Raw genomic sequence first — 26,792 nt, 5'->3', positions numbered from 1 at the left:
GAGGCCATTTGTCTTGATTATTCCTCACTGGGTTTTGTATGGGATACAGCACTAACAATGAATAGGATATGAGCTATTCTCCCATCCTTCCTTTTCCTTTTCCTACTACACACTTAGACAAGGAGCATTAGGTTTCAGAAAAACATACTCCCCAGATTTATTTTATAAAAATTACAGTTTGCTTTGGCTGATGTATTTATAATCATATTTGGAGCTCGCAAGTGCAGATTTAAACCTGCAGTGTCTGAAATGAAAAATCGGCTCTGAGGCTCGGCATTTACTTCTGTGTGGTAGAAAATCTTGCAGCTTTTGTACTCTGGAGGTGGGAGAAAGTGCAACGCAACCAAATGATATCTGGAAAGATGATACCCAGAATGTGTAGAGGAATTGAACATTGCCACCTATTTATCTCCCTTGAGAGAAGAGAAACAGATTACATCCCCGAAGTTCATTTGTTAAGTTGGCAGTTTAGCACTCTGGGCTCATATTTCCATAGAAACAATCAGGATCTTTCAGCTGTGTTATGCATTACGAAGAGTTTTAATGAATTTACCTGGAAACCAAATGCCAATTTGTAAAATATTTTCTAAGAAAAAAGATCTCCTGCTTTTCAGCGAGAAGGAAAGAGTGGTTCAAAGCACATGCAAGCAGTAATTCTTGGAGAAAGAGGTGTTGTAGCAGATTAGATTCAATCTCAGCACCAATAAATTCTGTGCAAAAAAAAAAAAAAAAAAAAATGAAAGCTCTTTAGACCTCTCTCAGCTTCCTTATCTCCTAAGAGCAGATAATATATACTTCACAGAGTCCTTGTGAAAATTAAACGGGATAACATATGTGCAGCCTCTCTGCTACCATATCTTGAACAAAGTAGGCACTCAACAAATTCCTGTTGTCATTTCTTAAGGAGCGTGCACCCTCTGACTTCTCCTTCTTCACTTTTCTCCCTTATTTTCCACATACAGCACTAAAGGGGTAGAGAACAGGAGGGAAAGCATCACTTCAAATCCCACCTCCCTCAATAAAGCAATGCAACTCTGCTCAGCCAGTTCAAATCCCAAACTATATCCAGATCTCTCTCAGCATTCAAAAAAGGTTAAGTGCTCTCCATTTCAGGACTCACCAGCCTCAAAAGGCACATAAGTGACCTTTTTATATCACTCAAACCTTTTCTTGAACTTTAGTTACCTGTTACATTTTAATTTCTTCATAAGCCATGTATCAAAAATTTTCAGAGATTTTTGTTTTAGAGGAAACCTAAAATGTTTCCTCTGTTTACTTGCATGATATATTTAAATATGAAATATTTAAAGCTGATGTATCACATCTATATATGTTAATTAAGGAGAAAATTGTTTGTACTCATGAATGAATGTTGCTTTGACTACGTAGAGATTTCAGCATCATTCTTCAACTCATTATGTAGTACCTACGACATATCAAGTCTGTTCTCAATGCTGAAGATTGTGAATGTGTATGAATGTGGTCATACAATACTGACCTGATATTGCCAAGGGAGTGAATCATGTAGAAACCTGGGTAAAGAAATCCCCTGCTGGCCTAGTGGTTAAAGGATCTGGCATTGCCACGGCTGTGGTTCAGGCCACTGCTGGGGTGCAGGTCCAATCCCTGGCCCAGGAACTTCTAAAGATGTCTAGGGAGAGGAAACAGTAAGCGCAAAGGCCTTGAGACAGGAACATGCCTGAGGTGATCAAGAGGCACTGAGGAGACCAGAATGGCTGGAATGGTTCCTGAGTCCAAGCTCATTCTGCTCCCCACAAGACAGGCCAATAACTTGGTAGACAAGTTGTTTGGGCGAGAAGCAAAAACTTTTAATAGGAAAGCTAGCAGACGGAGAATATGGGAGACTAATGTCTCAAAAAACCATCTCCCCTTAGTGAGAATTCAGGCTCCTTCTATTCAAGAAAGTAGAGGTGGAACAGTTAGTTTTTGCAGACTTCTTGGTGCCAAAAGTCTCTGTTCTTGTAGATGTCCACCTCAATCAGGTCAGATGTTCCTGTAAACCTCCAACAAAACAAATGTTATTCTCTGTTCTGCAACTTTTTATCTAAAAATATACTACTCTTAAAGGTCACAGCCTTAAGAATAGGCTAGCCTATATATTTCATGCTATAGGCAGTGACCTTTTGCAAAGGGTTACAAAGCCAGGAAGACTAAGCACAAGTGACAAAGTACTAAGTTTAAAGTTAAAGGAAAAAGGAACAGATCTAATATGCAGTCAGATTTGTTCTCTCCTATTATAGAATGAGAGAGTAAGGGGGAAGTAATGAGAGATGAGATCAGGAACTTATCACAAAGGACTCATACTCATTTTATTTATGTATTTGTTTATTTTATTTTATTTTATTTTATTTTATTTTTTAAGGGCCATACTTGTGGCATATGAAATTCCCAGGCTACGGGTTGAATTGGAGCTGTAGCTGCCAGCGTATGCCACAGCCACAGCAACTCCAGATCCAAGCTGCATCTGCAACCTACACCACAGCTCACTACAACACCAGATCCCTAACCTACTGAAGGGAGCCAGGGATTGAACCCACATCCTCAAGGATACTAATCAGGTTCATTACTGCTGAGGCACAACAGGAACTCCGTATTTTAAATGGATTTTTACTTTTAGAAAAAAACAGGAGCTGTTGGGAGATTTTGAGCAAGAGTCATCACATGATTTGACCTACGTTTTAAAAGGTTTACTCAGGCTGCTTTTCTTCTAGACTAGAGTATAGGAAGGCAAGGGAAGAAGGTGAGGGAGGACTTAGAAGATAAAAGTTAGGAAGAAGAGGATGGTGCCTTGGCTCAGGAGTGTGGCAGTGAGTTGCTAAGAATTGGTCAGATTCTGAATAGTCTTTAAGAAAGAGCCAAATTTATTTGCTATGCTAATGGTCCGTGCGGTAACTGGAGAACCTCCTACTTGGCCTTATAAAAATTGATGGCATACACCTACCTGAAAAACTCACTATTCTGAGACAGGTGGCAGTGGGGATAGTACATGCAGAAAAAGCAGTTGAATTTAAATGGCCATGAACACTCTCTCACTTTTCTTTTACTCCATCCCTTGATAATGACTATAAGTTCCAAAGGTGGAAATGATTGCTCTGGAAAGATTAAGTTGACCTTGCTAGCAAATTCCGAGTTTGTAATGTGCATGCCTTTCTCATTTTATCTCTGACTAGTTAGTGTATTGCGCAGTCCCTAAACATAATGCTTCTTGTTTCAAACCTACATGCATCGATTTGTTAGTCCTTTAAAATATAATTAATTTTGCAAATAATCTCAACTTTCAACTACAAAGAGTAAATATATTTTATTTTATTTTTTTTCCCACTGTACACCAAGGGGGTCAGGTTATCCTTAGATGTATACATTGCAATTACAGTTTTTCCCCCACCCTTTCTTCTGTTGCAACATGAGTATCTAGACATAGTTCTCAATGCTATTCAGCAGGATCTCCTTGTAAATCTATTCTAGGTTGTGTCTGATAAGCCCAAGCTCCTGATCCCTCCCACTCCCTCCCCCTCCCTCCCCCTCCCGTCAGGCAACCACAAGTTTCTTCTCCAAGTCCATGATTTTCTTTTCTGAGGAGATGTTCATTTGTGCTGAATATTAGATTCCAGTTATAAGTGATATCATATGGTATTTGTCTTTGTCTTTCTGGCTCATTCCACTCAGTATGAGATTCTCTAGTTCCATCCATGTTGCTGCAAATGGCATAGCAACTTGAACATCATTCAGGATTTTCTATCCCTAATTCTCATGGTTAATGAGTTCCTGGTATCTGGTGATCTATTACCTCTGTATCTTTCAAATACATCCAAATCAGCCACACTCCTGATTAATCAATCTCTCACTTCGATTGCTGGGAGAGCTTCTTAATTAGTCTCTTTGCCTGTAGTTCAGCCACACTCACCTCCCAATCAGTTCTCTACACAGCAACCACACTAATCTTTCCGAAGGACAACTTTGTGCCATCTTGCCTCTGCTTACAGTCTTTCATTGCACCCCTGTTCTCTCAAGATCAAAAAAAAAAAAAAGGGCAAACTTCTTCAGCATGCTTAAAGAGCCTTTGTAATCTGGGCTGTGCTTACCTTAGCAGCCTCATATCTTCAACTACAATTTATTCCCATCCAGTATGTCTACTCTGTGTTTCTCCTGCCCCCTCCCAATATTCTCTCATGGCACTAAGTTACTATCTATGTCTAAGATGTTGCAACTACTATTCTCTCTATCAGTAATGCATTTTCCCCATTTTTTTCTGACCCTGCTCATCCTTAAAATCTCAGCTCAGATAATATCTCTTTTTTTTTTTCAGCACACCTGTCCAAATTCAAATGTGGGTTAAGTGTCTATCTAATGAGTTCCCATGATGAATCATCGTTGCTCTCATTGCAATATTTAATAACTGCCTGCTTATTTCTCTGCATTTTCCATTGGCGTGTGGCCTCCAAGAGAGCAGGGGCTATCTCCCTTGTACATATGGTGTCCCCAACACCCGAGTCAAAGTTGGGCACTTACTGAATGGTCCATAATGATTATAGACTTGTCTTGGGTTGAATGGAAAAGCCTAAGAATCATAGCTGAAAATCCTTTTAAGGATCATCCCCTTACTCCTGCACTCCAGTTCTGTCTACAGACACCGCTCCCCATACAGACATCATTGCATACTCGTGTTTCAACCAGCCTCAAACTCATTTGTTCCAGGACCACTCTTTAATTTGGAGGATGATTAGGTCTCTATAGTTAACACAACGCTTAATCCTCTCCTTGATGCTCTCTTGACTCTTGACTCCCATGAAAATATTACTTTCTAAAATCTCCTTAGATTGCTCTCACACTCTTGCTCTGGCACACTTGGCTCCTCTCTCTCATAGAATGTTGATTCTTTGCTCTTGTCTCTCTCTGTTATGTCTCAGTTTCTTGAATATCTTAATCAGTCTTGTCACGTCAATTCTTACCTTTATATGGACAAATCTAAGATTTTTGTCTCTAGCTGTGGTTTCTCTCCTAAGATATAGCTTCACATTTTAAGTTATCAACTCAGCAGCTCTACTTGGATTCCCTGCTCATTATATGAACATAACTTTACCAAAATTTCAATTGCCTTTATCTCTCTACATGCTCTCTCTTGCATTTTCACCCGGGGATGACTTTGAGTGGCTGGTGAGCCCTCAAGAGTTCCCTTTCTCCTAAAAAGACCACCAACCACAAGAATGGGTTTCCAGGGCTCTTCTGCACTAAGTGACCTGCCTTCTGGCTGTAATTGATAGATCCAGGGTTATTTGCCTGATCCAGGGTAGACCAAGCAGGATTTTCCTTTTTTGAAAGTTTGAAATTTGGAGATGAAGACATGCTATGTTCAAGAGTGCCTGGAGATGAGACTAGCTAAGGGCAGCCCTCTCAAGTAGGGGTCTAGAAACTACTGATGCAGGCCACCCAGAACTGCCATCTTTTTGCCCCTCTATAAATTTGGCTGTTCAGTGATGACTTTAAGCTTATGAGTTATCCTCATATACTTTTAAAACATTTTCACCACTGTTTAAATTTTTTTGCCAGACACTTTCAATCAAATATTAACAAATAAGTTGTCTGGGTTTCACCATCAGTTCAGATCATCTCTAATGCTCCCTGTTCTCAGTCACTGTTTCACAATGTTCTGCCAGGTTCATCCCTGTATCTTTGCTTAGTGTCTGTGCTCATCCCTGTCACTTTCTGCCCATTGACATGACCTCTGAGTTAGACTCTTGTGGTAGCCTACTCGCTAGGTTTCTCATTATCAGTTTCTTTTCTCTTTTCTCTCATTACTGTGGTTGCTTTTGTTTGTTTTATTACCAGATGAAGCAAAAAGGACATTGCTGTGATGATACCACTCTAATGCCCAGAAACATTCATCAGAGCTTCATCATTCACCTACTTATGGATACTTATGACTCTTCCTAGTCTGGCATCACCACCTAGGCTGATGAATTCTCTCTTGAATCCGCAATACTATAAACAGAAGTTAGTTGCTAATCTCCGATTATGCCTAGGACTGAGGCAATTCATGTGATTTCAAATGCCTGCATGAATGAAGAGTGCTGTCTTATGTTATGTATTTATTCCTTCAACAAATAGTTACGAAAAGCCTGTAGTCACTAAGTACTCATCTAGGTGCTGGGGAAAATATGGCAGAAGAGGTCATACCAGGAGTACCTATACAAGGGGAAAGAGAACGGAAATGACCGTGCTAACAAATATGTAAATAAAAATAAGTGCAGAGAAAGTGGTGAGAGCTATGGAGAAAATTAAACACAGCAAGTGGCTAGCAGTAGTGACTGAAGGCACAAGTTATTTCTGGTCATGGAAGCCCCCTCTGAAAAGACAGCATTTGAGCCTAGAACTGAGTGATAAGAAAGTGCAAGAAATAAGGAGACAGCCTTGAGGTAGGGGGTGTTCCACGCTAAGGGATCACAAAGCACAAAAGCCTTAGCCAAGAATAATCTTTATTTATTCAAAGTATTGAAACACTATGGTTGCAGTGGGGGAGATGGAATTGGCCTCAACTAAGATCAAAGAGAGGCCAAAATGTAGTGAGAGATCAAATGTTACCCCCAATGTAATGGACAGTGGTCCATTGGAAGGCCATAAGCAGGAGAGTGTATGAGAAATATACTCTTTATTCTGGCTGCTGTGTAAAAATAGACTATAGAGGTGTGAGACTGAAAGCAGGGAAATCAGATGGGAATGTGTCACACGATGGCTTGAGTCTTGGGCTATGTTAGCAGAATTAGTAAGAATGAGAGAAAGGTTATATTTTTACAGCAGAGCCAACAGGACTTTTTGATTGGATCGTATGGAGTTTTGTGTATTTTAGCACACAGTAGACAATAAACGTTGCTCACTGACTTACTGAAAAAAATGATCAAGCCACTATGAAAGTCAAACTCAGACTTTATGACACATCCCCTAATAGACCTCAACCCTCCTACTTCCCTGCCTCTCCCTTTACTAAACCCCACTTCTCTTTAAACATCCTTCCTCATGAAAGTTAATATTCTTCCCTGGATTTAGTGACTTAATATTTATTTCTTACCTCCTGTTCTGAACCATAACCTTAGTAATATTTATTCCCTACAGTCCCTTGTGTATTTTGCATGCCTCACAGTCAAGATCAGCTGTTTGAAGAATGAATGAATAAACACACAAAGTAAGATAGAAATGATGTCTAATTTCTCAAGTGAAGAAATGATCATTGAGCTATGCCATCTGAAATCTGAGGATCTTTCCAGACAGATTGAACAGTTCTATAGCTCTGTTAGTTTAGACTCTGCCTTACTTGGAAGCCCAGGGCTAGCTCAGTGACTACGAGTGGCTCTGTTTCAAAGAACCAAGCCCAGAGAGGCAACATGAAGCTGGCTTATGTGAATGAGGATTCTCATGGCATACCTGGTCACATACCAGAAAAAGTGGTTAATTATCTTAACCATTTTGAGTTGCAGTTTCTCCATTTGTCAAATGGGTGTAATAATAGAAACATATCAGTGATAGCTTGTGAAGAAATACTAATAATTACTCTTATAAATAGAATACTTGCTCTATGCTCTGCAATGGCCTAAATGCTTTTACTATACTGTGTACTAACCCATTTATTGCTCCTAACAGCACCAGGAGGTATGCACCTTTATTCCCATTTTATAAATCACTGAAATAAAGCCCTCATTACATCACTCAACACAGAGAAAACATCCTTTAAATACTAGAGCAGGAAAAAAAAAAAAAAAAAAAAAACTGGATATAGAGCCAAACACCTAGTTTTAAAACCCAAATTTGCTGCTTGTTTTTGACCTTGGATAAGCCAAACTCTCATAACCTCAGTGCTCTCATTTTTAAAATGAACTGATAAAAAGAATAAATGAGGTAAAATCTGTGAAAGTAAAAAAAAAAACCACATAAAATTACAACAAATTCTTTGATAAATGTTGATTTTTTGGAAAGTGTTAGAGTTGATTTTTAATTCAAGTGTGTAAGAAGCAACCAATTTAGTGTAATGTCCTCAGGAGAAAGTAAATGAGGAAAGCCCTCATTTACCACAGTTTTGTTATCGCAGTGGAAAGACTTTCTGAAAGTCATGGTCTGCGCCTTGCGCAGGTCCAGAGGATTGACAACTGAAAGTAAAAATGAAAACTTCTATAGCTGAAGGTCTTGGTTCATTTCCGGTCTTATCCATCCTAGGATGTCTAGGTAAGTTTTATGTTACATGTGAGTGCCATTTTCCTGTTAAGAAATACTGCGCTCTTTCTCCGTTACCTTCTGTTTTCATCCCCGAAATTTTGTAAAGGGGGGAACATTATCCCAGTCCTGTCTACACTGAGGTTCTAGCTGCTGTAACTTCTGGGTTAGTTCTGAGCTCACAGGAAACCGCTGCCCTGCATCTAATAGCTTCTGACCACTAAAATGAGAGTAGAATGTCCCTTGGTCTCATCATTTGCTTATATCTTCTTGTTCGGTGTTCCTTTTAATATTTGGAAGTGCGCTTTCTTCGCAGTCCTTTTTCAGTGAAAATTGGAAGTTCAGAGATAGGAACCCTAATTAAAGCTGTCCTTTGCTTGTCAAAGACAAGGGGTTTTAATGTATATTAAACACATTCACAGATACACACACACACACTCTCTCTCTCTCATAGACACATATCTCGATTGGCTTGCACCTGATGAAGTAGAGTCCGGCTTTGTGGGTTTCAGTTACGGTTAGATTTTCTTTTCTTATCTGTTACAAATAATTTATACATTGTAACTCCGTGACAGGCAGAATAATGGCTCCCCAAAGATATTCATGTTCTAGTCTCCAAAACCCATGGATATGCTAGGTTGCATGGCAAGGGTAATTAAAGTTGCCCATAGAATTAAGATTGCTAATGATCTGATCTTAATGTAGGAATATTATTCCGGATTATGCAGAAAGGCCTGATAGATTCCCAAGGATAAATGAAAGGGAGAGGCAAAGGGTCTAGTTCAGAATTTTTCCACCTGAGAAAAACTCACCTGGCCATTGCTGGCACTGAAGACGGAGGATGGAGATAGCCAGCCACTAGCCAACGAATGTGGGCAGACTCTAGAACCTGGACTAATTCAAATAGAATTTTGGAATAGTATATTTTGATAGTTTTTATAATCTTGGGAATGTTTCTGTTGATGAAAAATCAATAACCATGATCAATAATCCTAACAAAGAATAATAAAGTTTTATTCAAGTGAAGCTGAGAATTATAGCCTGGAAGAAAGCCTCTCCAGTCGCTCTGAAAAACTGCTCCACTGAAGCATGGTTTTAATCATAGCATTATACCTTGTTAGAATAAAGTACATCCATCAATTGTGGCAGAGGGTTATTCTTTCAAAAGTTCAACAGAGAAGTATAGTTACAGAGTGGCACACTCACAGCGGGTTAGCATGACCCTGGCATTTTGGAAGGGGACAAGGAGTATTAACATTAGCATCACACGAAGAGAGGCAATGACCTATATTTTCAATTTGAGCATTCTTTATGTCAGGATAATTCATTCTTTCCTTTAATGAGTAAAGTGGATGTACAATGTATTTATTAGGCCATAAATCAGGCTCTCTAAATGCACATGGTTCACATAAAGTTCATGCTGAACCATGTAAAACCAAAACAGCTTCCTCATACCTCAATATGTGAAAATTTGAAAATTTTCTCCATCATTCCCCCTTTTGATAGCAAATATTTAGATAGAAAGCATCAAAGATCAAATTTTGTCCTTTGATGCTAGAGTGGGTGCTGCCTGTTGTTGGTCCATAATGTTCTTGGTGCTAGGCCTCTTGCTTTTTAAAAAATCATTTGACTATTTTTAGGCCTCTTTTATCTCTGGATTTGAATAGTGATCTATGTTGGGGGGTTCATTGTACATAGTGAACAGGAATAGAGGTTTATGTTGACAGGGAAACATCTTATAGATTCTATGTTTTATCATCTATATCAAATTGTCTCACACATACTATACACATGCTTTTAAGAATAACTTTTAAAGAAAAATCAATACATACTACATTAAAAATTATTTACATAGAGTTATATATGTGATCAAAATGTGTGGTCATCATTAATTTTGTCTGAGGCTTATTTACACATTGGGTGGTGTAAAATATAATTAATAACATCAATAAGGTCATAAATATAACTTTAAACCATGAGTTTTCAGAACCAAACTAGTTTTTTAAAAGTTCACCGAGATTGGGAAATGGTTCACCTAAGGCAGAAATTTGATTTTTCATGTGTTTCATTAAATGTGTTATATTGGAGGCTTCACCTGGTATCAAAAGGTATCAAAATACAGCATTCTGTTAGAATTATGGTGTAGGTGACTTTTTGGCAAACTGGAGAAATGTAAAAGGCCATTTGGTTTCATAATACTGCTTTTCTCATTATGGAGAGCTCAGAATTCAACAGGTCAGTAGCCTGATTACTACAGTTCAAGGCTTGTTGGGTGAATTTTGCCAGGGGCTTGATATAGGTGATCACATCTCCAATCCTACTGAGGGCACAAAAACAAATGCCAAATGATCATACCATTTGGAATGTCTGTTTTTTGTTCATTTGGCTTGAATTAAGGGTAAATACGCTTGAGTTATGTCTAAATTCATATTCATGTTTCCTTAAGCTCAAAGGAAATCCTAGGATGCAGGCTCCTATCAATCCCGGCAGAAACCAGGGGCATAGATTGATACCACAGAGCCACTGAGTTCCATTAGATGAAACCCAGTAAATTCCTGGTTGTGTAACCCAATCTGTCTTATACCAATCACTATTTTCAGGAAAATATGTTGACATTTTTTATAAGGCACCCAGCTTAATAATCAATAATAACCTAGTAATCAGTATTACCAGGCTGATTGTCCTTAGTAGGATTTAATTGTTCTCAACATAGGGGAACTCTGAGAAATAAACAACCATTGCCTGGTGTTAGCCATATAAATCCATTTCATACCTGAGGGAGGTCCCACATAATTGGGAAGTTACATTCTTTGGCCAAATTTGTGTTCATTTTTCTTATAGAGCTTGAGTAACATCAGGAGAGAATTGATATTGATAAATCAGGGTCAAAGCAAGTGTGATTGATTGACCAGGTGAAATGATCCCATCCAGTATCAATAGTGTCTAAACAGAATTATAACTTCTTTCTTCTAAAGTAAGTTTTCTAAGGGCCATCCAATGAGAGCCTCGGAGAGGAGAAATCCACCGAGGTAAACCAGAAGTTCTGGACCTTGGGAATTTAACATAAACCCAACAATTGGATTGATTATTTAAGTATGCATAAGATTGTCTCCATGATACAAAAAAACATTTAACTCATATGAAAAAGTACAAAAAATCAAGAAACTATTAACAAACAATCACAGGGGTCAGGTCCCGCATCTTGTGCTAGCTATCTTCATCTGCTACTATTCTTTTCTCAGCCTGGTTTGTTGCTGCTTGTCTTGATCAGTTGAATCGGGGTATCAGAAACAAGGTTCAAAGTCCAGTCAGGAGGAGGAGACTTTTTTAAAAATGAGAGATGTGAATCCATGAATTTATGTCTTTCAGTTTGGCTGTGCATATATTGGTTAATTATTCCTGATAAGGTCTTTTCCATTGTGGCTACAAATTATCTTTTATTTGGTGTCTTTTCCAGTAAACCAAAGTCTCCATGTTCCTTAACTCAAGATCCTTAAGGCTTCTATCTCTGGAGAACTCACTGAGAAAGGAGCGAACTTTGGATTTTTTTATTTCTTCTAAGTGCCTTAATAAGATCCTGAAGATAATGTAATAAATCTCCCTTGAACCGCTCAAAGTTGAAAAAACCATGATATTCCCATAAAATCATTTTTTCAGGTGCCAAGTGAGTTAAAAGAATATACATGTTGATGTAATGGCAGTTGTTCTCCAAAGGCACTATAGGTTTTTTTTTTATCAGGTCCAAACTGTATTTATGTGATGAGTCTGAAATTCCCCTTTTTGTGGTCAATCTGTTTCTCTCGATCAGTAGTGATCTAATCTCTTCTTTCTGTGCTGGTAGAAGAAAATCTTTTACCAGGTTATCAGGGTTAACAGAAAGCCAGGGACATTCTCAAGGCTGAACAAGATGAACATTTAATGCAACAGCATCAGCAAGCTGATTTCCTTTAGCTTCCACAGTATCAGATTTGAAGTGGCCTGTGTTTTAATCATTGCTGTTTTAGCAGTTGTATAAGAATAGCTCTGAAACACGTTTTCCATTTTTTTAGGTTATGCTGAAAAAATTAAAAGCCTCATTGTTTCTATAGCATTCCAAAGTCTTGTGCCATTCTAAAGGGATAGTGACTGCCAGTATAAACATTTGCTCTCCGGTCTTTAGCTAGGTGACAAGCTTGGGTTAAGATAATTAATTCAGCTTGTTGTGCTGACGTTGTTTCTGGTAAATAAGAGTTTTCAATTATGTCCACTGTGGACATTATCACATGTCCAGCTTCATAAGGTCCCTGCTCATCCTTTAAGTAGGACCCATCTGTAAATCAAGTTAGATCAGCATTATCAGCAGGAATGTCTTGTAAGTCATTCCTAGGAGCAAGAAGATAATCTGTTAATAAAATGCAGTCCTGGTTGTTTTCATCCTGTGATTCTGGAAGCAAATTGTGTATAGGACATAAAGAGTTCAAGGAGACCTCATTACTATTTCTTCAGTAGCCTTACATAAGATAGCAATTACTGAAATAGCCCTTATACAAGGTGGAAGTCCTACCTAGTCTAATTTAGTTTCGGCGCATAAAAGAAAGTCACCTACAAGCATTTTTGTAAAACCGTCAGAATAAGACAATAACTATCTATAAAGTACAAAAGACTTTAAAAGCATAGTTTTTATAGTTAAAGACCTGATTGCAATGCAACTGTTAAGGAAATTCAGCTATTTCTGTGACATAAAACATCTTAAGATAATAACTAGAATTATGACTAACAACATACTAGGACATTTCAAAATTTGTGGACTTCGTATGATTTCTAGAACATTTATCTTAATAAACTTTCTTATGATATATAACCTAAGGCTCATCACCACTCATCTGACAATGTTTCCCATGTAATTTAACCTACTAAATAAGCCTAATTAGTTTAATATCTCTCTTTGAGACATTTAGGGGCTCTCTGAAGCATCCAACAGTTGGCTAGAGGTCCAAAGAACTTCATTTAGAATTTGACATGAAGTTTGTCAAAGATATCAAAAGGTGTTAAAGGATTTGGCATGAAAGGACCATATTTATTTACTTAATCAAGGTGAAAATAAAATATTCAAAGGCAAACAAAGTTACAAGAGATTACTTAAGAAGTTTAACAATCAGTTGTCAAAAACAGATTGATATTTGAAGAAAACCTTATCCTCTTAACAGAGAAGAAAACAAAATTCTAGTTTTCCATCATTTTACCTTTAATATTAAAACTCATTCACTCAATTAAATTCAATTTAATCACACACAAAACTCTTTTCTCAGAGTTCTTTTTCCACAAAGCTTCCACAAATTTCCATATCCATACTAGTCTGTTCCTTGTTTTCTCTTCCTTTTAGAAATAACCAAGACAAAATCACTTTCTTTTTCCGTAACAAAAAATTTTTTTAAAAACTCTCAATTTTTTATACTTTCTCTTACCAACAATATATATCTTACTTTATACAGACAATCCTTTTTTAAAAGGTAATTTATAGGAATATATGCCAATTCATTGTATGATATTTCAATAAAGCACAAGAAATATTTACTAAGAGTCTCAAACATATCTAATATCTCTGTAATAAGAGGTCAAATGAAGGTAAACAGACTTCTTTAGCAATGTTCCAGTATTTTATTGTATTTAAGAATAATCTAGAATTCAACGAATTTTCTTTGTTTAACTTAATTCAATGAAATTTTAAAGTTTTAAGTTACCAAAAATTGGCAGAAACTATTTTTAGGTAGGCCTACCATAAAACGTAATTATTCTTCAAGAGTTCACCCAAAAAATTTTATTCCATTTATCTCTTTAATTATTTATGAGAGTATCATCATACCAAGTTAATTTTCTTATTGACAAGTTTTATAACAGACATAATATGAGTTTATTGACTTTCCCAGGTACCATAAAACCATTATATTTGATATCAATGACTCTAAAGACATGTCTGTAATAATTAAAATGCAACTTATACTTATTTTTATTCATTAAAGATTAATTCTAGGTCATGTGGTCCTTTAAATTTGGGGACTAGTTTATGTTACACTTAGAAATATTTGATTTGTAAGTGTTTGTTTTTAAATCAATTAAATAAAGCTTTTACAAATTAATATTGACAATACCATCCAGAGGTAGAGATATAATGTTTATAATGCACACACACACACATATATATATACCAGATATATATGTCTGTGTATATATAGCCAGATAGACACAGAAATCTCATATGTTTCCTGCTTGAATTTATAAAATTCAACCCTCTTTTCCTTTTTTTTTTTTTTTCTTTCTGTTTTGAGTTCTACTGATTAAGCCAAGGTCATAGCTTCAGGTGATGTAGGCTGTGTTTACATTTCAAGGACATGGTAAGAGTTACAACTTCAAGATTTCTCCTAGGAATACTTTTATTTTCCTAGGGTAAGAATTTTGAAAAGATGCTTTATCAAGTTAGTTTCTTGAGTCTGTAAAAAAAGCACTTTGGGGATGTCCAAGGAGCCCCATCCTGGTGATTTGGGAGCAAAGTAAGTACTTGCAAGTATTGGCTCTGTGTAAGTATGTGTGAAGCCAGCCAGGGTTCCAGTCTCTGACTGCACATCCAGAACCTGGTAGGCTTCAGAAACACAAGCCCGCCCCTCTCCCTTCCTTTTTTTAAGTTTCGTTTTAGTAAAAAAAAAAAACCTTTTTGAATTTTAAGTCATATTTTGAGAAAGTCGAACCAACCCAATAAACTCCCAAGTTCCTTCTGCTTTCTTTGCCTAGAAGCTTCGCTATAGATCCTTTTCACCTAGAAAATGTACTGATACCCTCATAAAACTCCAAGTCTTAACATTTTAACAGCTTGGACAAAACTCAGGACTATCACTTAAAAGCAGTGATGTCTGGATATCTGCAGATCTCAGCAAAGCACCAAAAGAATCCTGGAAAGCCAGAGGGCTTAAGGGCCCATATTGACACTGAGTGCCAGTCCAAAGTAGACTCCAGGTGACCTCAGGTGGGATTCTCTGGTACCCTGCTGATCATGCCAACCATTGTAGATGGAAAATGCATAACCAGTTTACAACTGAGACTAAGAAAGAGTTTTATTCATACCAAGCTGAAGGCTATAGCCGAAGGACAGTCTCTCAGCTCTGAGAAACAACTGAAGCATAGTTTTTAGCATAGTCTAATACCGTGCTAGAACAAAGAAGATGCATCAAGCATGGCAGAGGGTTATTCTTTCAAAAGCTCAACAGAGAAGTATTGTTATAGATTAGCATGTCACAGTAGGGCAGCATGATTCTGGCGTATGGAAGGGGACAAAGAGTATTAATATTGGCATCACAGGAAGAGAGGCAATGAGCTATATCTTCAAAGTGAGCATTCTTTACCTCATCATAAGGAATTCTTTCCCTTAATGAGTAAAGCAGATGTACAATGTATTAGGCCCTCTAAACTCACATAGTTCACATAAAGTTCAAGCTGGACCACGATGTGAGAAATTTTTTAAATTTCTCCATCATTACATAAGTTTTTGCATTTTATCCTCATCTGTTAAATGCAGTTAATTAATATACTTATCCTAACTGGATGCTGTGAGGATTCAATGAGATAGTTTATGTAATGCAGTATACTGTTTGTCACGTGGCAGGGGCTCAAAATTATTTGTATCCTAAGTATTTTACAATAAAGTGAAGATAATCATTATTATACTTGATAATCACTGCCCTCAAACCAGTCTGCTGTAGGGGTATGCAGCAGACACTTCTTATAGAGAGAGAATATGAAAAGGATTGTGACATGAGAGCCAAAGCTATAAACCCTATTAAATTGGTGAACCCAGGAGCCCACTCAGTTTTGGCCAGAAAGGCCAGGAAAAGGAAATTAGAGCAGACCAAAGGAAAAAAAATCATAAATAAGAGAGAAAGATTGTATTCTTATAAAAGCTCTCTAGTTGCATTTCCATCATCTGCCAATTTGTTTATATGAAGATTACATTCTCCACATTCATTGATCATAAGATTCATGAGACCTCTTTTCAAAATATACATTGGTGCAATATTGTTGGAATTCTTAAAAGTTGGGAGGTAGTCTCCTACCACCAATTTATGGGCATTCAAACCAGAAGGCTGGATGTGTAATTGTTTAGTGGACAGCTATATACATATTTTAAAGAAATACATTCCAGGTACATTGACTAACCTTTCAGAATGAGACCTACCTCTAAATAAGATTGCTTGTGCCCTGCAATATTTGAGTGGAAAGTTATCTGGAGAATATTTAGATCTTTCCAAGTAATTGGGAAACCCCGAGAGAGGTATATGATATACTACGGTGGAAGCGAGGGTTGGGGATAGAATAGATGGCATCAGAAGATGGATAGCTTTAATCATTTTGGTGAGAAAAATCTTAAAATTAGAAGAGACGCTAAGAGTCAAACAACAATCTTTTCCTCATTATTTGCTCTATAAAATCCCAATATTGAGACTTCTTTCAGCAACTTTCCAGTACTATTTTTCTCTCCTGCCTAAGAGGAGCCACCATCATGAATGCTGCCTTAGTGTGTGTGCATTTCCACCTTTGGGAAAGTTCTTCCTCCTCTCCTCACTTATCTTTAAAGATCTACCTTAGTTTATTTGTCTTCAATATAACCTTCTCAGTGATGTCAGCGACATGGCTGCCTTGCTTCTCTTACCTCCTGTTTACTGAGAGTGGAAAATTTTTCCATCAGAACTTAATTTCTTTTTAACTTCTAAGCGTGTCATCCTGATTTCTCCTGTTGTTAACAATTGAGGAATCATGAAAAGCTAGGTGATCCAAGCCAATTTTGTCCATTTCCCAAGTCCTCTGACCTTGAATGAGTCAATTCCACTCTCTGCACCTCACTTTTAATGCCCTGAAAGATAAAAAGAATGGATTCTTTGATCCTTAAATAGTCTCTAAAAGTTTACAGAAATATAAACTAAATATGTTACGTTTAAACTTGACTTCACTAGTTCCTGTATTCATTGTCATTCTATCTGTATTTTTGGAGAGACAATAGGTAGCTAGGTAAATCTATGCAACTTTAACATTACCCTCAACTTTGCTACATTTATTTTTATATTTATATGTCAATAGTATAAAGAACATTTCTTCACTAAGGAACATCACTTGGTGAATGTCGAACTAAAGCTACAAAAAAAGAAAAGGAAAGGATCAATTTCAGGTTTTAGGCAAATCATCTCATTTGAGATCATTTAAAGGATCGCAATGAATTTGTGCAAGAAAATTGAAAGTCTCTTTCTCAGCCCAGTCAGTTGGCTTGGGCATGCCTCCCTGAGTACCTTTTAATCTTCCTAAGAGTTTCTGACAATTCTTATAGTCCCTTTTCAGAGCTCCAATTAAAGAACCATTCAACATGGTGCAAAAAGGCCTGAATCTGAAGCTGTAGTGTTTGCGAAGTGCAGAGAATCTGGCACTCAGGATGCCTAAGTTCAAACCTCAGCACTCCCAAGTCTTCTTTTCAAGACCTGAGGCAGGAGTTCCCGTCATGGCTCAGTGGTTAACGAATCCAACTAGGAACCATGAGGTTGTGAGTTCTATCCCTGGTCTTGCTCAGTGGGTTAAGGATCCGGCTTTGCTGCGAGCTGTGGTGTAGATCACAGATCTGTTGTTGCTGAGGCTCTGGCGTAGGCCAGCGGCTACAGGTCTGATTAGACCCCTAGCCTGGGAACCTCCATTTGCCGAGGGTGCAGCCCCAGAAAAGACAACAACAACGAAAAGACCCAAGGCAAATTCCTTAACCTTTTAAAGCCTGCACTTTCTCCTTCAAACCAAAGTAATAATATAACCCAGCAGAGTTCCCTGGTAGCCTAGTGGCTAAGGACCCAGCATTGTCACTGCTATGGCTTAGGTAACTTCTATGACACAGGTTTGATCCCTGGCCAGGGAACTCCCACATCCCACATGTGTGGCCATATATATATATATAAATTACATAATCTAGGGAATTATGAAATAATTAGTTAATATGAGTAGAGATTTTAGAATAGTGCCTAACATTTTTAAGTTCTCTGTAAATGCTACTGGCTATTATTTTTGGAGTAAATCAGATATAAATCCCGAGTGTCCCCCTAATTTAATGTAATTTTGTGGAATTAATGCTATATCAACAGCCCGTGGTTTTATTTTTCTTTGGAATAGGGATAACAATGCCTAAGTCTGGTTTGTGGTCAGAGTAAATGAATTTATACATGTAAAGTACACAGTATAGTGCCTGGCTTAGAGTAAGTGGGCATGAAATGTCAGTTTATTGCTTTGGTATTCCTTTCCTATGCCGAATACCCCTTAAGATGTAAAGAAAGGGGTGAGTTTGGGAATGAGGAGAGAAGGCCAGAGCATATTTTAATATCACAGTCTGCATCGAAGCAAACAAATTACTGCAACAAAGTGATAGAGCCTAACCTGGAGAGTTTTTTTTTAAAACAATATGCAGCCAATGATTCTTTCCCAAAATGTTCTTTTCCGGGTGTTGCCCATTTCCCTAGATTTCTCAGCTGATGTATGAAACTCTTCAACTGTGTTATTTATTACCTTACAAAATTCTGCTCTGGGGGGCTGCACGTGAAGAGCCTGTTGAATTCTTTGAAATCTGGAAGACCCCTTAGCTGGGGCCAACAGAAAGAGTTCACAAAACAAGAGGTAAAAGTAGCTACTGTAGATAGGGAAGGGCCGGGCCTATATGACTCTCCGCTGGTTGATCCTACCCTGGAAATGCCATTGTCCTAAAGGGAAATCCTGCCTGGAATTTACAAAATAGTATCCATGGGGCTTTATGTGAGTTTCAAGGATGGTTGGGATTTCTTTCCTGGAAAATGGGATGTGGCAATTTTTAAAATACTTTGACTAACTCTATAAATCAAAAGACCAATTGAAAATATTTGCTGAAATCTGCTGAGGAATATAAAGGGAGAAGAATAAATTTGGGAGTCAGACAAAGGGATATTTGAACTCTGGATCTATGACTTTCTAGCTGTGTGACTTTAGCTAAGTCACTTACTTTACTCTCTGTACCTAAGGAGGTTTTTTGTGTGTTTTTGTTTTGTTTTGTTTTGTTTTAACTATACTGTGGTACAGTGTAGGATTTTAAAATGCAGTTTGGTTTAACTGACATAATTAATTTCTGTAAACTTTTTTTTTAACTTTTGACTTCCTATAGCTATATGTTGGCAGGAATTTCAGAGAATAATTACTTAAGACATTTATTTTCCTATCACCAACTAAGAATTCTTCCTTCAATGGCTTGGTGACACAATTGAAAACAACTTAGAAAGATAGAGGGATGAGGAAATTGATAGAAAGATATCTCCTATAAACATATTATCCAAAATGGAAAGCACCATTTGAAGAACCAACTTGATGACCTAAGAATATTCTTGGTACTCAGAGGAGAAAAATAGCCCTGTGGGCTGGGCTGATGAAGAAGTCTTTATGGGGAGAAAACTAGAATTAGGCCTGGGAGCAGGGGGAAGTAGTAGGACAAGAGAAGAGCAAAGTGATTTCATCCATCTAGGCCCAGCAGAGCCTCTAAAGAACTGGCACTTCTGTCATCATCCCACAGCTAGCCTGTGCTGAGCAGGGGAACACCAGAGGCTGGCTCAGCTCTCCATGGTCTTAGTGAATCCTCTTGTTAAACATGAGAAAAAGGCAGGTGCATTCCCATCATGAATTTAGAAATCTTGAATTTAGAAAACTGAGACTTGGACATAGGGTGACTTCCCTCAACTCACACAGCAGGCATGTGACAAGCAGGATTTAACCCAAGCCCAGCTACCTTGAAGCTTGCATACGATACAATATTTCTAATAATGATGAAAGCTGCCATGATGGATGGTTACCTCCTTATGAAATCTCCTTGCTGTTACCACCATCCACCTTTCCCCAGGTGGGATTGACTTTCCCTTCCTATGGTCCCCCTGTAGCCTTAAAGGAGCTGCTGTGTTTTTTTAATGTCACTCCTGCCTCTTCTATTAACTTTTAAGTTACCAAAGGATAGGTTTGGATATTATTTCCCATTTTACCACATACATATATATATATATGTGTGTGTGCATAGATACAGATATAGATATAGATCGATCATCCATAGCTCCTAGTAGCAGCTTAATAAGTGTTTTTTAAAAATAACTGAATGAAAGAATGAATGCTCATTTTCTACCAAGCACTGTGCCCTTAGCTTTGGCAAATTGACCTCTTTATGCTTCAGTTTCCTTGCCTATAAAATGAGGATGACAGTGATACCACCATGTAGCACTGTAGGGATGAATTAATTGTTGATAAATCACTCTAATATTGATGAGCACGTAGTAAATGTTCAGTCAGTGTTAACTAGCAGTATGTCCACTCTTAGTTCCCAAAATTCCCTATAAAAGGAGAATTTTTTTAAAAAAAGCATTGATGTATTACAAACACAACTTAGAGTATAAGCATTATTTTCAGAATGGTTAAGTATCTTGCAAAATATCACACAGCAAAGGAATAACAAAACCAGGAAATGTCCCTTGGGGTCAAAGACATAACTCATAAGCCCTTATGTTTCATAGTGAGTTCCAGGCGCCAAAAGTCCCTGCACATGCAGGGTCCAGGTTGATTCTTTACACCAGCACTCCCGGGCTGGGCTTCAGCACAGTGGAGATAACAGGCAGTCATTAAGCCAGTGTGATCCTGTCAGAGCCTAGAACCCGTGACCATTCCCACAATGGTTGCTTGGGGAGGTGTGGAATAGAAGGCCCATGGGGTCTGTCAGGACAGCAGGACCACTTCCCAGATGATAATAATCGCCTAGGTTCTAGTTTAAGAACACAAGCTGCAGAATCCTCTGAATCAGACTCTCCGCAAAGGAGTACTTTTAACAAGCACCCGGGTGATTTATATGATGAGGGAAGTTTATGAAACTTTGCTTTGAGGCAGGCTGCAGCAAGAATTTAAGGACTATTGTAGTGCTTACCCTCCAGGGGGCAGTTACTGAACAGCAGTGTTCTTAGGAGGTAGTGCTCTGCCCCACCCTCCATCCTTGTTTGTAAATACAAGCACTAAATCAATCTCCCTAATAATTCTCTTCAATCATGTGTCAACGGGGACCAGAACAGCCCCAGTGGACTGGCAAGTGGGCGGCGGCTTAGATGCTCTCGCTTGCAAAATCCACTGAATCATGGATGTTTTGCTTCTGCACTTTTCTCCCTAGAAAAGCTGTCCATGGGCTTCTTTCCACGAAGGCTTTTTTAAGAGGCTATAGGCTTCAGAAGCCAAAATTGATTTTTTTCCCCCTAGCATCCGAAGAGCCAGAAGGTTGAGCCGTCTCGCGGAGCAAGCTCTGGGAGGGGAGAGCAGCTGCTATGGCAAAAAGGGGACATTCGCAAGCTTCCCAGGCAGCAAACTAGCGCGCAGACAGCCCAGCCCCGTGTTGCGTCGTCAGCGCGCGGAGCGCCGCTGTGCTCTCCCGGGCAAGTTTTTGGGGAGTGTCCCTTCTCTCTACGGACACAGCAAAGTCTCCAGTTTACCAACAGATGTTTCCCTCGCAGCCCTGAAGTCCAAGAGCTCGCTGGCTGCAGCGCAAGGTCCTGAGGCCAGCGCGCTGTGGTTGAGGGACCCCACCAGGCAAATGTCAGAATCAGTATGAGAGCCTGGACTTCAGCCCAGGTCGGTCCTCACCCCGGGGGGCCGCTGCTTTGCCGGGTGCATCTTTGAGGAGCTGCTCACTTTCCCCCCCTCGCGAGTCTTTGTTCCAAGCCAGATATTGCTCGGATTCTCTAATTAACTCCCTCCACTCCAAAGGGGTTCGGAGGCTGGGATGCTCCACCTGCTTGAAGGATGTTGACTCTCGAGTGGGAGTCGGAAGGACTGCAAACAGTGGGTATTGTTGTGATTATATGTGCATCTCTGAAGCTGCTCCATTTGCTGGGACTGATTGATTTTTCAGAAGGTAAAGTGGTCGCTCCCATCTGTGTCGTTGGTCAGGTCTGGTTCAGAACTGGATACAGACGCTGCAGAAGTTGAGGAGGCTTAAAACACAAAGTTCTAAAATATGCATGCTTGACTTGGAGCAGCCTAGCACTGGACAGTTCATTTCTATTTACCCAGATAATTGACATGGGGAAGGAAGGGATGTTGTGGCATTATCTTTCATTTGAAACCTTTTTGAGTTTAAGGTGATATTATGGGTTAAACATATTTCTAAGGTAGGAAGTTAGGACTCTCTACTATGGGGTGTGAGAATACAGGTTACTGTTTTGGTTGTCAAGTTTCATGTTAGCTACCACGCCTTAATGTCATTAGTAATTCCTTCCATCAGGAGTACCCTGATTTGTGAGAGAAAGATGTGCCTGCCTCATTAGTTAGGAGATGTGGGGGTGGAGCTCTGTTATTGATTATGGTATAAAATTGGGTAAGCTTTTGATTTAAAATTGTGTTAATGAATGCTTAGCAGAAATGTGCTTTGAACACTTAATTTGCAAAAGTGTTTAATTTACATTTCCCAATGAGCCGCTTAGCTCATTTGTGTCTTGAGTGGGAACCCACATAGGCATGGGACAGCCTACTGTTACCAATAAATATTTCTTCCATCTAATATAAATTTTACTACCCAAATCAATTCTACTATTCAAAGAATGAGAAGTAAAAAAAGTTGATTAACTTCCCTTTAATAGTTTTATATATACATATACTTTTTCTACTGAAATAACATGCTTTGACTTATTTAAATCCTAGTTGTTTGATGTCAGTTTTACATCCAAGCTCTCCTTTCTTGTCAAGCGAAAGAAAGGAGTTCCTGAGACACTTGCTAATACTCCTTCCAGATAATGATATGATCTTTTACTGCCAAGTTATTTATGAATATCCACTTCTCATGTTGTGTGTAATTGGGAAGATGAAAATATTTAAGCTTGCCTGTGTTCTAATCTTTCTAACAGAGTTAAGGAGCTAAGACCTGACTGCTAAAATGACATTATCTCAAACTACATCTGGTATACAGTTGTTTCTATCAATATGTTAATAATTGTCAATGTATCTTCTCTTCAGAAAATCCTTCTTTCTACAAGTGGGTTTGTTAGGTTCTACTCTATAGACCAGCATAAGAATATAAGTTTTCATGCAATTTTCATATCTTCTTTTAAGTATTCTTAATCGGTGACAAGTTCTGTTCAGGTACACTTGAGAATAATGTTATAAAGGACTTAAATAAAACCTCAGAAAATAGCTTCTCCTTTTTTCCCATATTACACAGCAATTTTATTTAACCAAGGGAGTAATTTTATTTAACACTACATTTTTTCTGAAAGGAAAACAATATGTAAACAAACTTCTCCAAGTGCTACACAAGAGTCTTTCATGATTTTGAGATTTCTGCCTCAATATGCTAATGGTATCTTAACAAAATACGGATAAGATTATTTCAGTTTCTATGACTGGAATAATTTGCTTATGTTTCATTTCTTCTCCATATTAGTTTTTATTCTCTGGATTCAGTTGAGCCATAACCCACAACTTCCGTGCACCATGCTCACGGTCTCTTGGTTTCAATGCTAGATGAAGCAGTCTCTGAAGGAGAACCAACATGGAGGTATTTGAGGAAACCAGCTCCCCCAGCCAGAATTGCAGAATTTGGGGCCAGTCTAAAATGTCTTTTTTGGGATAGGTATCCATATTCATATCCATATAATATCCATGTCCATATATAAATCTATATTTTCATACACACACATAGATGATAGATAGATAGACAGACTACACATTTTTAGATATTAGGCAAAATGTCCAAAAATCTGGGCAAACTTTGGATTCAATGTGTAAACCTTGGTTGTGCTAAAACACAAAGATCCACGTTACTACCATACAAGTGGTATATAAGTAAATAGAAAAAAATCCTTTTTTGTTCTGAAATATGTGCTTAATAAGTGCTGATCCAGTCCAATTGTCTCATTTTACATGGGAGACAACTGCAACCCAGAGAGGTTAACTGATTTACCAGAAAGCAACACTAACTGGAAGCAGAGACAGGACCGAATCCAACGACTGCTGAATCCTGTGGTAGCAGAGCTTTTCTACTCTGCCACACTTTTCATTTATTTATCTTCCCTAATACTGGGAAGTGAATTAAGGAAACTGTAGGTGAGAAATTTCCCGAATTTCTTAATCTTATCCTGAACTGTCTCCTAATACCCTATGAGCTATCTGAGGGAAATACATTCATAGGAAATAAGACTACACAGTAGCTACACAATTTTTACAAGGCTTCAACCCCAATCCAAGTATGTGCCCCACACATGGCATGTGAGCATGCCAACCCAGACTACCAACTTTATCATGTATTAGAGGCAGGTTGAAGGCAAAAGCAAGCCAAATAGTATCCTGAGCCCTTTCCCTCTAAGATCTGCACTGAATATTGACCTTCTATGACATACTCAATGTCGAGAAATAGCTAGTCCAAGTAGAATCCAGCAAGACCCAAGACGATCGTAAGAATTCTAGCCTAGGCTTCCTGTCTATGTTTGCTCAGATTGTGGCAGTGTCCCAGCAGAAACAGAACTGAGGCTTTCTTATCACCAGGCAAGTGGAGGTATGAGGGAAAAGAAGGGGGGGGGGGAGGTTTGCAGACCAAGCCACAAAACATTACATGACCAAGTCCTTTATCCTTTCGACATGAAAATGATGATATAAAGGCCAAAAAGGACTATCCCAACATAGATTGCTCTGTTTCACTGAGGTTGCATCATTTAGAAAACATGGCCCAGAAAAACAGCCACAGAATCAACCATTCTTTTTGGTGGAAGAATAAAGTTGAGGCTCAGAGCGGAGTTGTGAGCTTCTTTTAGGCAGCCTCAACCTTTTATATTGTCCTAAGGGCACAATGATTCTTCACTATACCCCTGGAGAGTATTTTCTCTAGTGTGACTCTGTGTATTGATTAACTTAGAAAGTAGTTCTGAGTCTATTTGAATGAGAGTGTCTGCATTAGTGTCAAGATGGAGCAGTGTTACCTTATTATTATCATCTACAATGGCCAGTGAGAATTAGCCATGAAGAGAAAAAGGTGAAGAGAAAAAGGTAAAGAGAAACATTTCTGCTCTCACCTAAATTAGATTCTGATTTCACTAAAGCCCTGTTTTAAAAAATACTTCTCGGAGTTCCCGTCATGGCGCAGTGGTTAACGAATCCGACTAGGAACCATGAGGTTGCAGGTTCGGTCCCTGCCCTTGCTCAGTGGGTTAACGATCCGGCGTTGCCGTGAGCTGTGGTGTAGGTTGCAGACGCGGCTCGGATCCCGCATTGCTGTGGCTCTGGCGTAGGCCTGTGGCCACAGCTCCAATTCGACCCCTAGCCTGGGAACCTCCATGTGGGTGGGAGCGGCCCAAAGAAATAGCAAAAAGACAAAAAAATAAATAAATAAATAAAATAAAAAATAGAAAATACTTCTCTTTCAGCTGAAGTCAAGGTTTAAGAAGCAAAAGTAATTTGTAAAGGGGATTAAAATAACTAATGGGATTTTAATATAATGATTTGAGGTTTTACCTATATCCACTCATTAATAAAGGGAACAAGGAAGAACAATCCTAAGATGAATCTCATTGTTTCACAGTTTTGCATGGAATATGTCTTACTGGAGTCTGCATGAGCGCAGGGTCCTCTGTTAGGCATTGACTGAGATGGTGGGGAAGGGGCAAGACAAACATTGAAGGAAGGAATCCTCAGTAAGCTTACATTCTAATTATCCAACAAGATAGAAGAAAGTAGGGGCTGGGCAAAAGCCCAGGAAATGACCTGTAAGAGGCATAGGTGGAGTAAAACATTCTGAAAGGGCTCAAGGGAAGGCTTCATGAGAGAAAAAAACAGTTGTACAGGACTTAGCAGTGTGAGAAGGAGTTCCCAGATGAGACAATGGGGAACTGACACTGCAGGCAGGGCAAAGAGCTTGAATGGAGACCCCAAGCCCTGACAGAGTGGGTGATGGAGAAGAGCAGCAGCTTGGAGCACATGGGCATCAGAATGTTAAACAAGATGTGTCTGAAGGGGTCCGCTAGAGTGAACACTGAGAAGTCACATGTACTCTCTGACCAGGGAAGGGCCATTGACTCAAAGTCTTTAACTTTGGGGAAACAAAGAACAATATGGCAGACCAGTGTTTTAAGGTGAGTCAGTCTGGGAGTTGGTGAAAGAGAGTCCCAAGGAAAGAGAGGTACCAGTTATGCTTTTGGAACAATCCAGGTGAGAGACAACAAGGACAAACATCCATAGATTGCTCTCCTCAAAAAAGTATTTAATGTGAACTGTCAGTTTCTAGTTTTTCCAGAAATTTGTGTTTAATATGATATCCTTGACCTGCACCTGTTCTGAAATGGCATAATTGTTTTTGATTTCAGGGCAGTGGTGTTCGGCTTCCAATCTATTTCTTATGAGAAAAGAAAGCAATCTGGAGCATACGGAGGTTGTAACTACAGAGATACATAAATGTGGTAGCTTCACTTAAAAATTCTGAAAAATGTGTCTGACATCTTGCAAAGTCTTCAATTATTTTGAACTTTTTATTTTGGAAAATTTTACACACACAAAAA

General features: G+C 38.6%; 1 protein-coding gene across 7 annotated transcripts in view; it reads left to right on the top strand.

Moving 5' to 3' along the window:
- KCNIP4 (potassium voltage-gated channel interacting protein 4) overlaps window positions 1-26,792 on the top strand; it is a 1,125,192-nt gene that overhangs the window by 874,388 nt on the left and 224,012 nt on the right. Inside the window, exon 1 of one of the 7 annotated variants that reach the window (XM_021100556.2) lies at window positions 21,699-21,882. The exons of 5 other annotated variants lie outside the window; for them this stretch is intronic. Coding sequence is in view for 1 of the 2 variants with exons in the window: in XM_013978555.3 (XP_013834009.1) it covers window positions 22,054-22,165 (112 nt within the window). In the remaining variant the exon portion in view is untranslated. Of the gene's footprint in view, window positions 1-21,698; window positions 22,166-26,792 lie in introns of those variants that run through there. One more of the 7 variants, XM_013978555.3, reaches the window with a different exon arrangement.

The sequence above is a fragment of the Sus scrofa genome, chromosome 8 (genome assembly GCF_054392235.1).
Source record: "Sus scrofa isolate SSC_HxYL_T2T_F1_AM1 chromosome 8, Sscrofa_HxYL_maternal_Yorkshire_Landrace_v2.0, whole genome shotgun sequence".
Classification (NCBI taxonomy): Eukaryota; Metazoa; Chordata; class Mammalia; order Artiodactyla; family Suidae; genus Sus; species Sus scrofa.
Note: the sequence above shows the minus strand (reverse complement) of the source record. Positions and strands in the feature narration are given on the sequence as shown.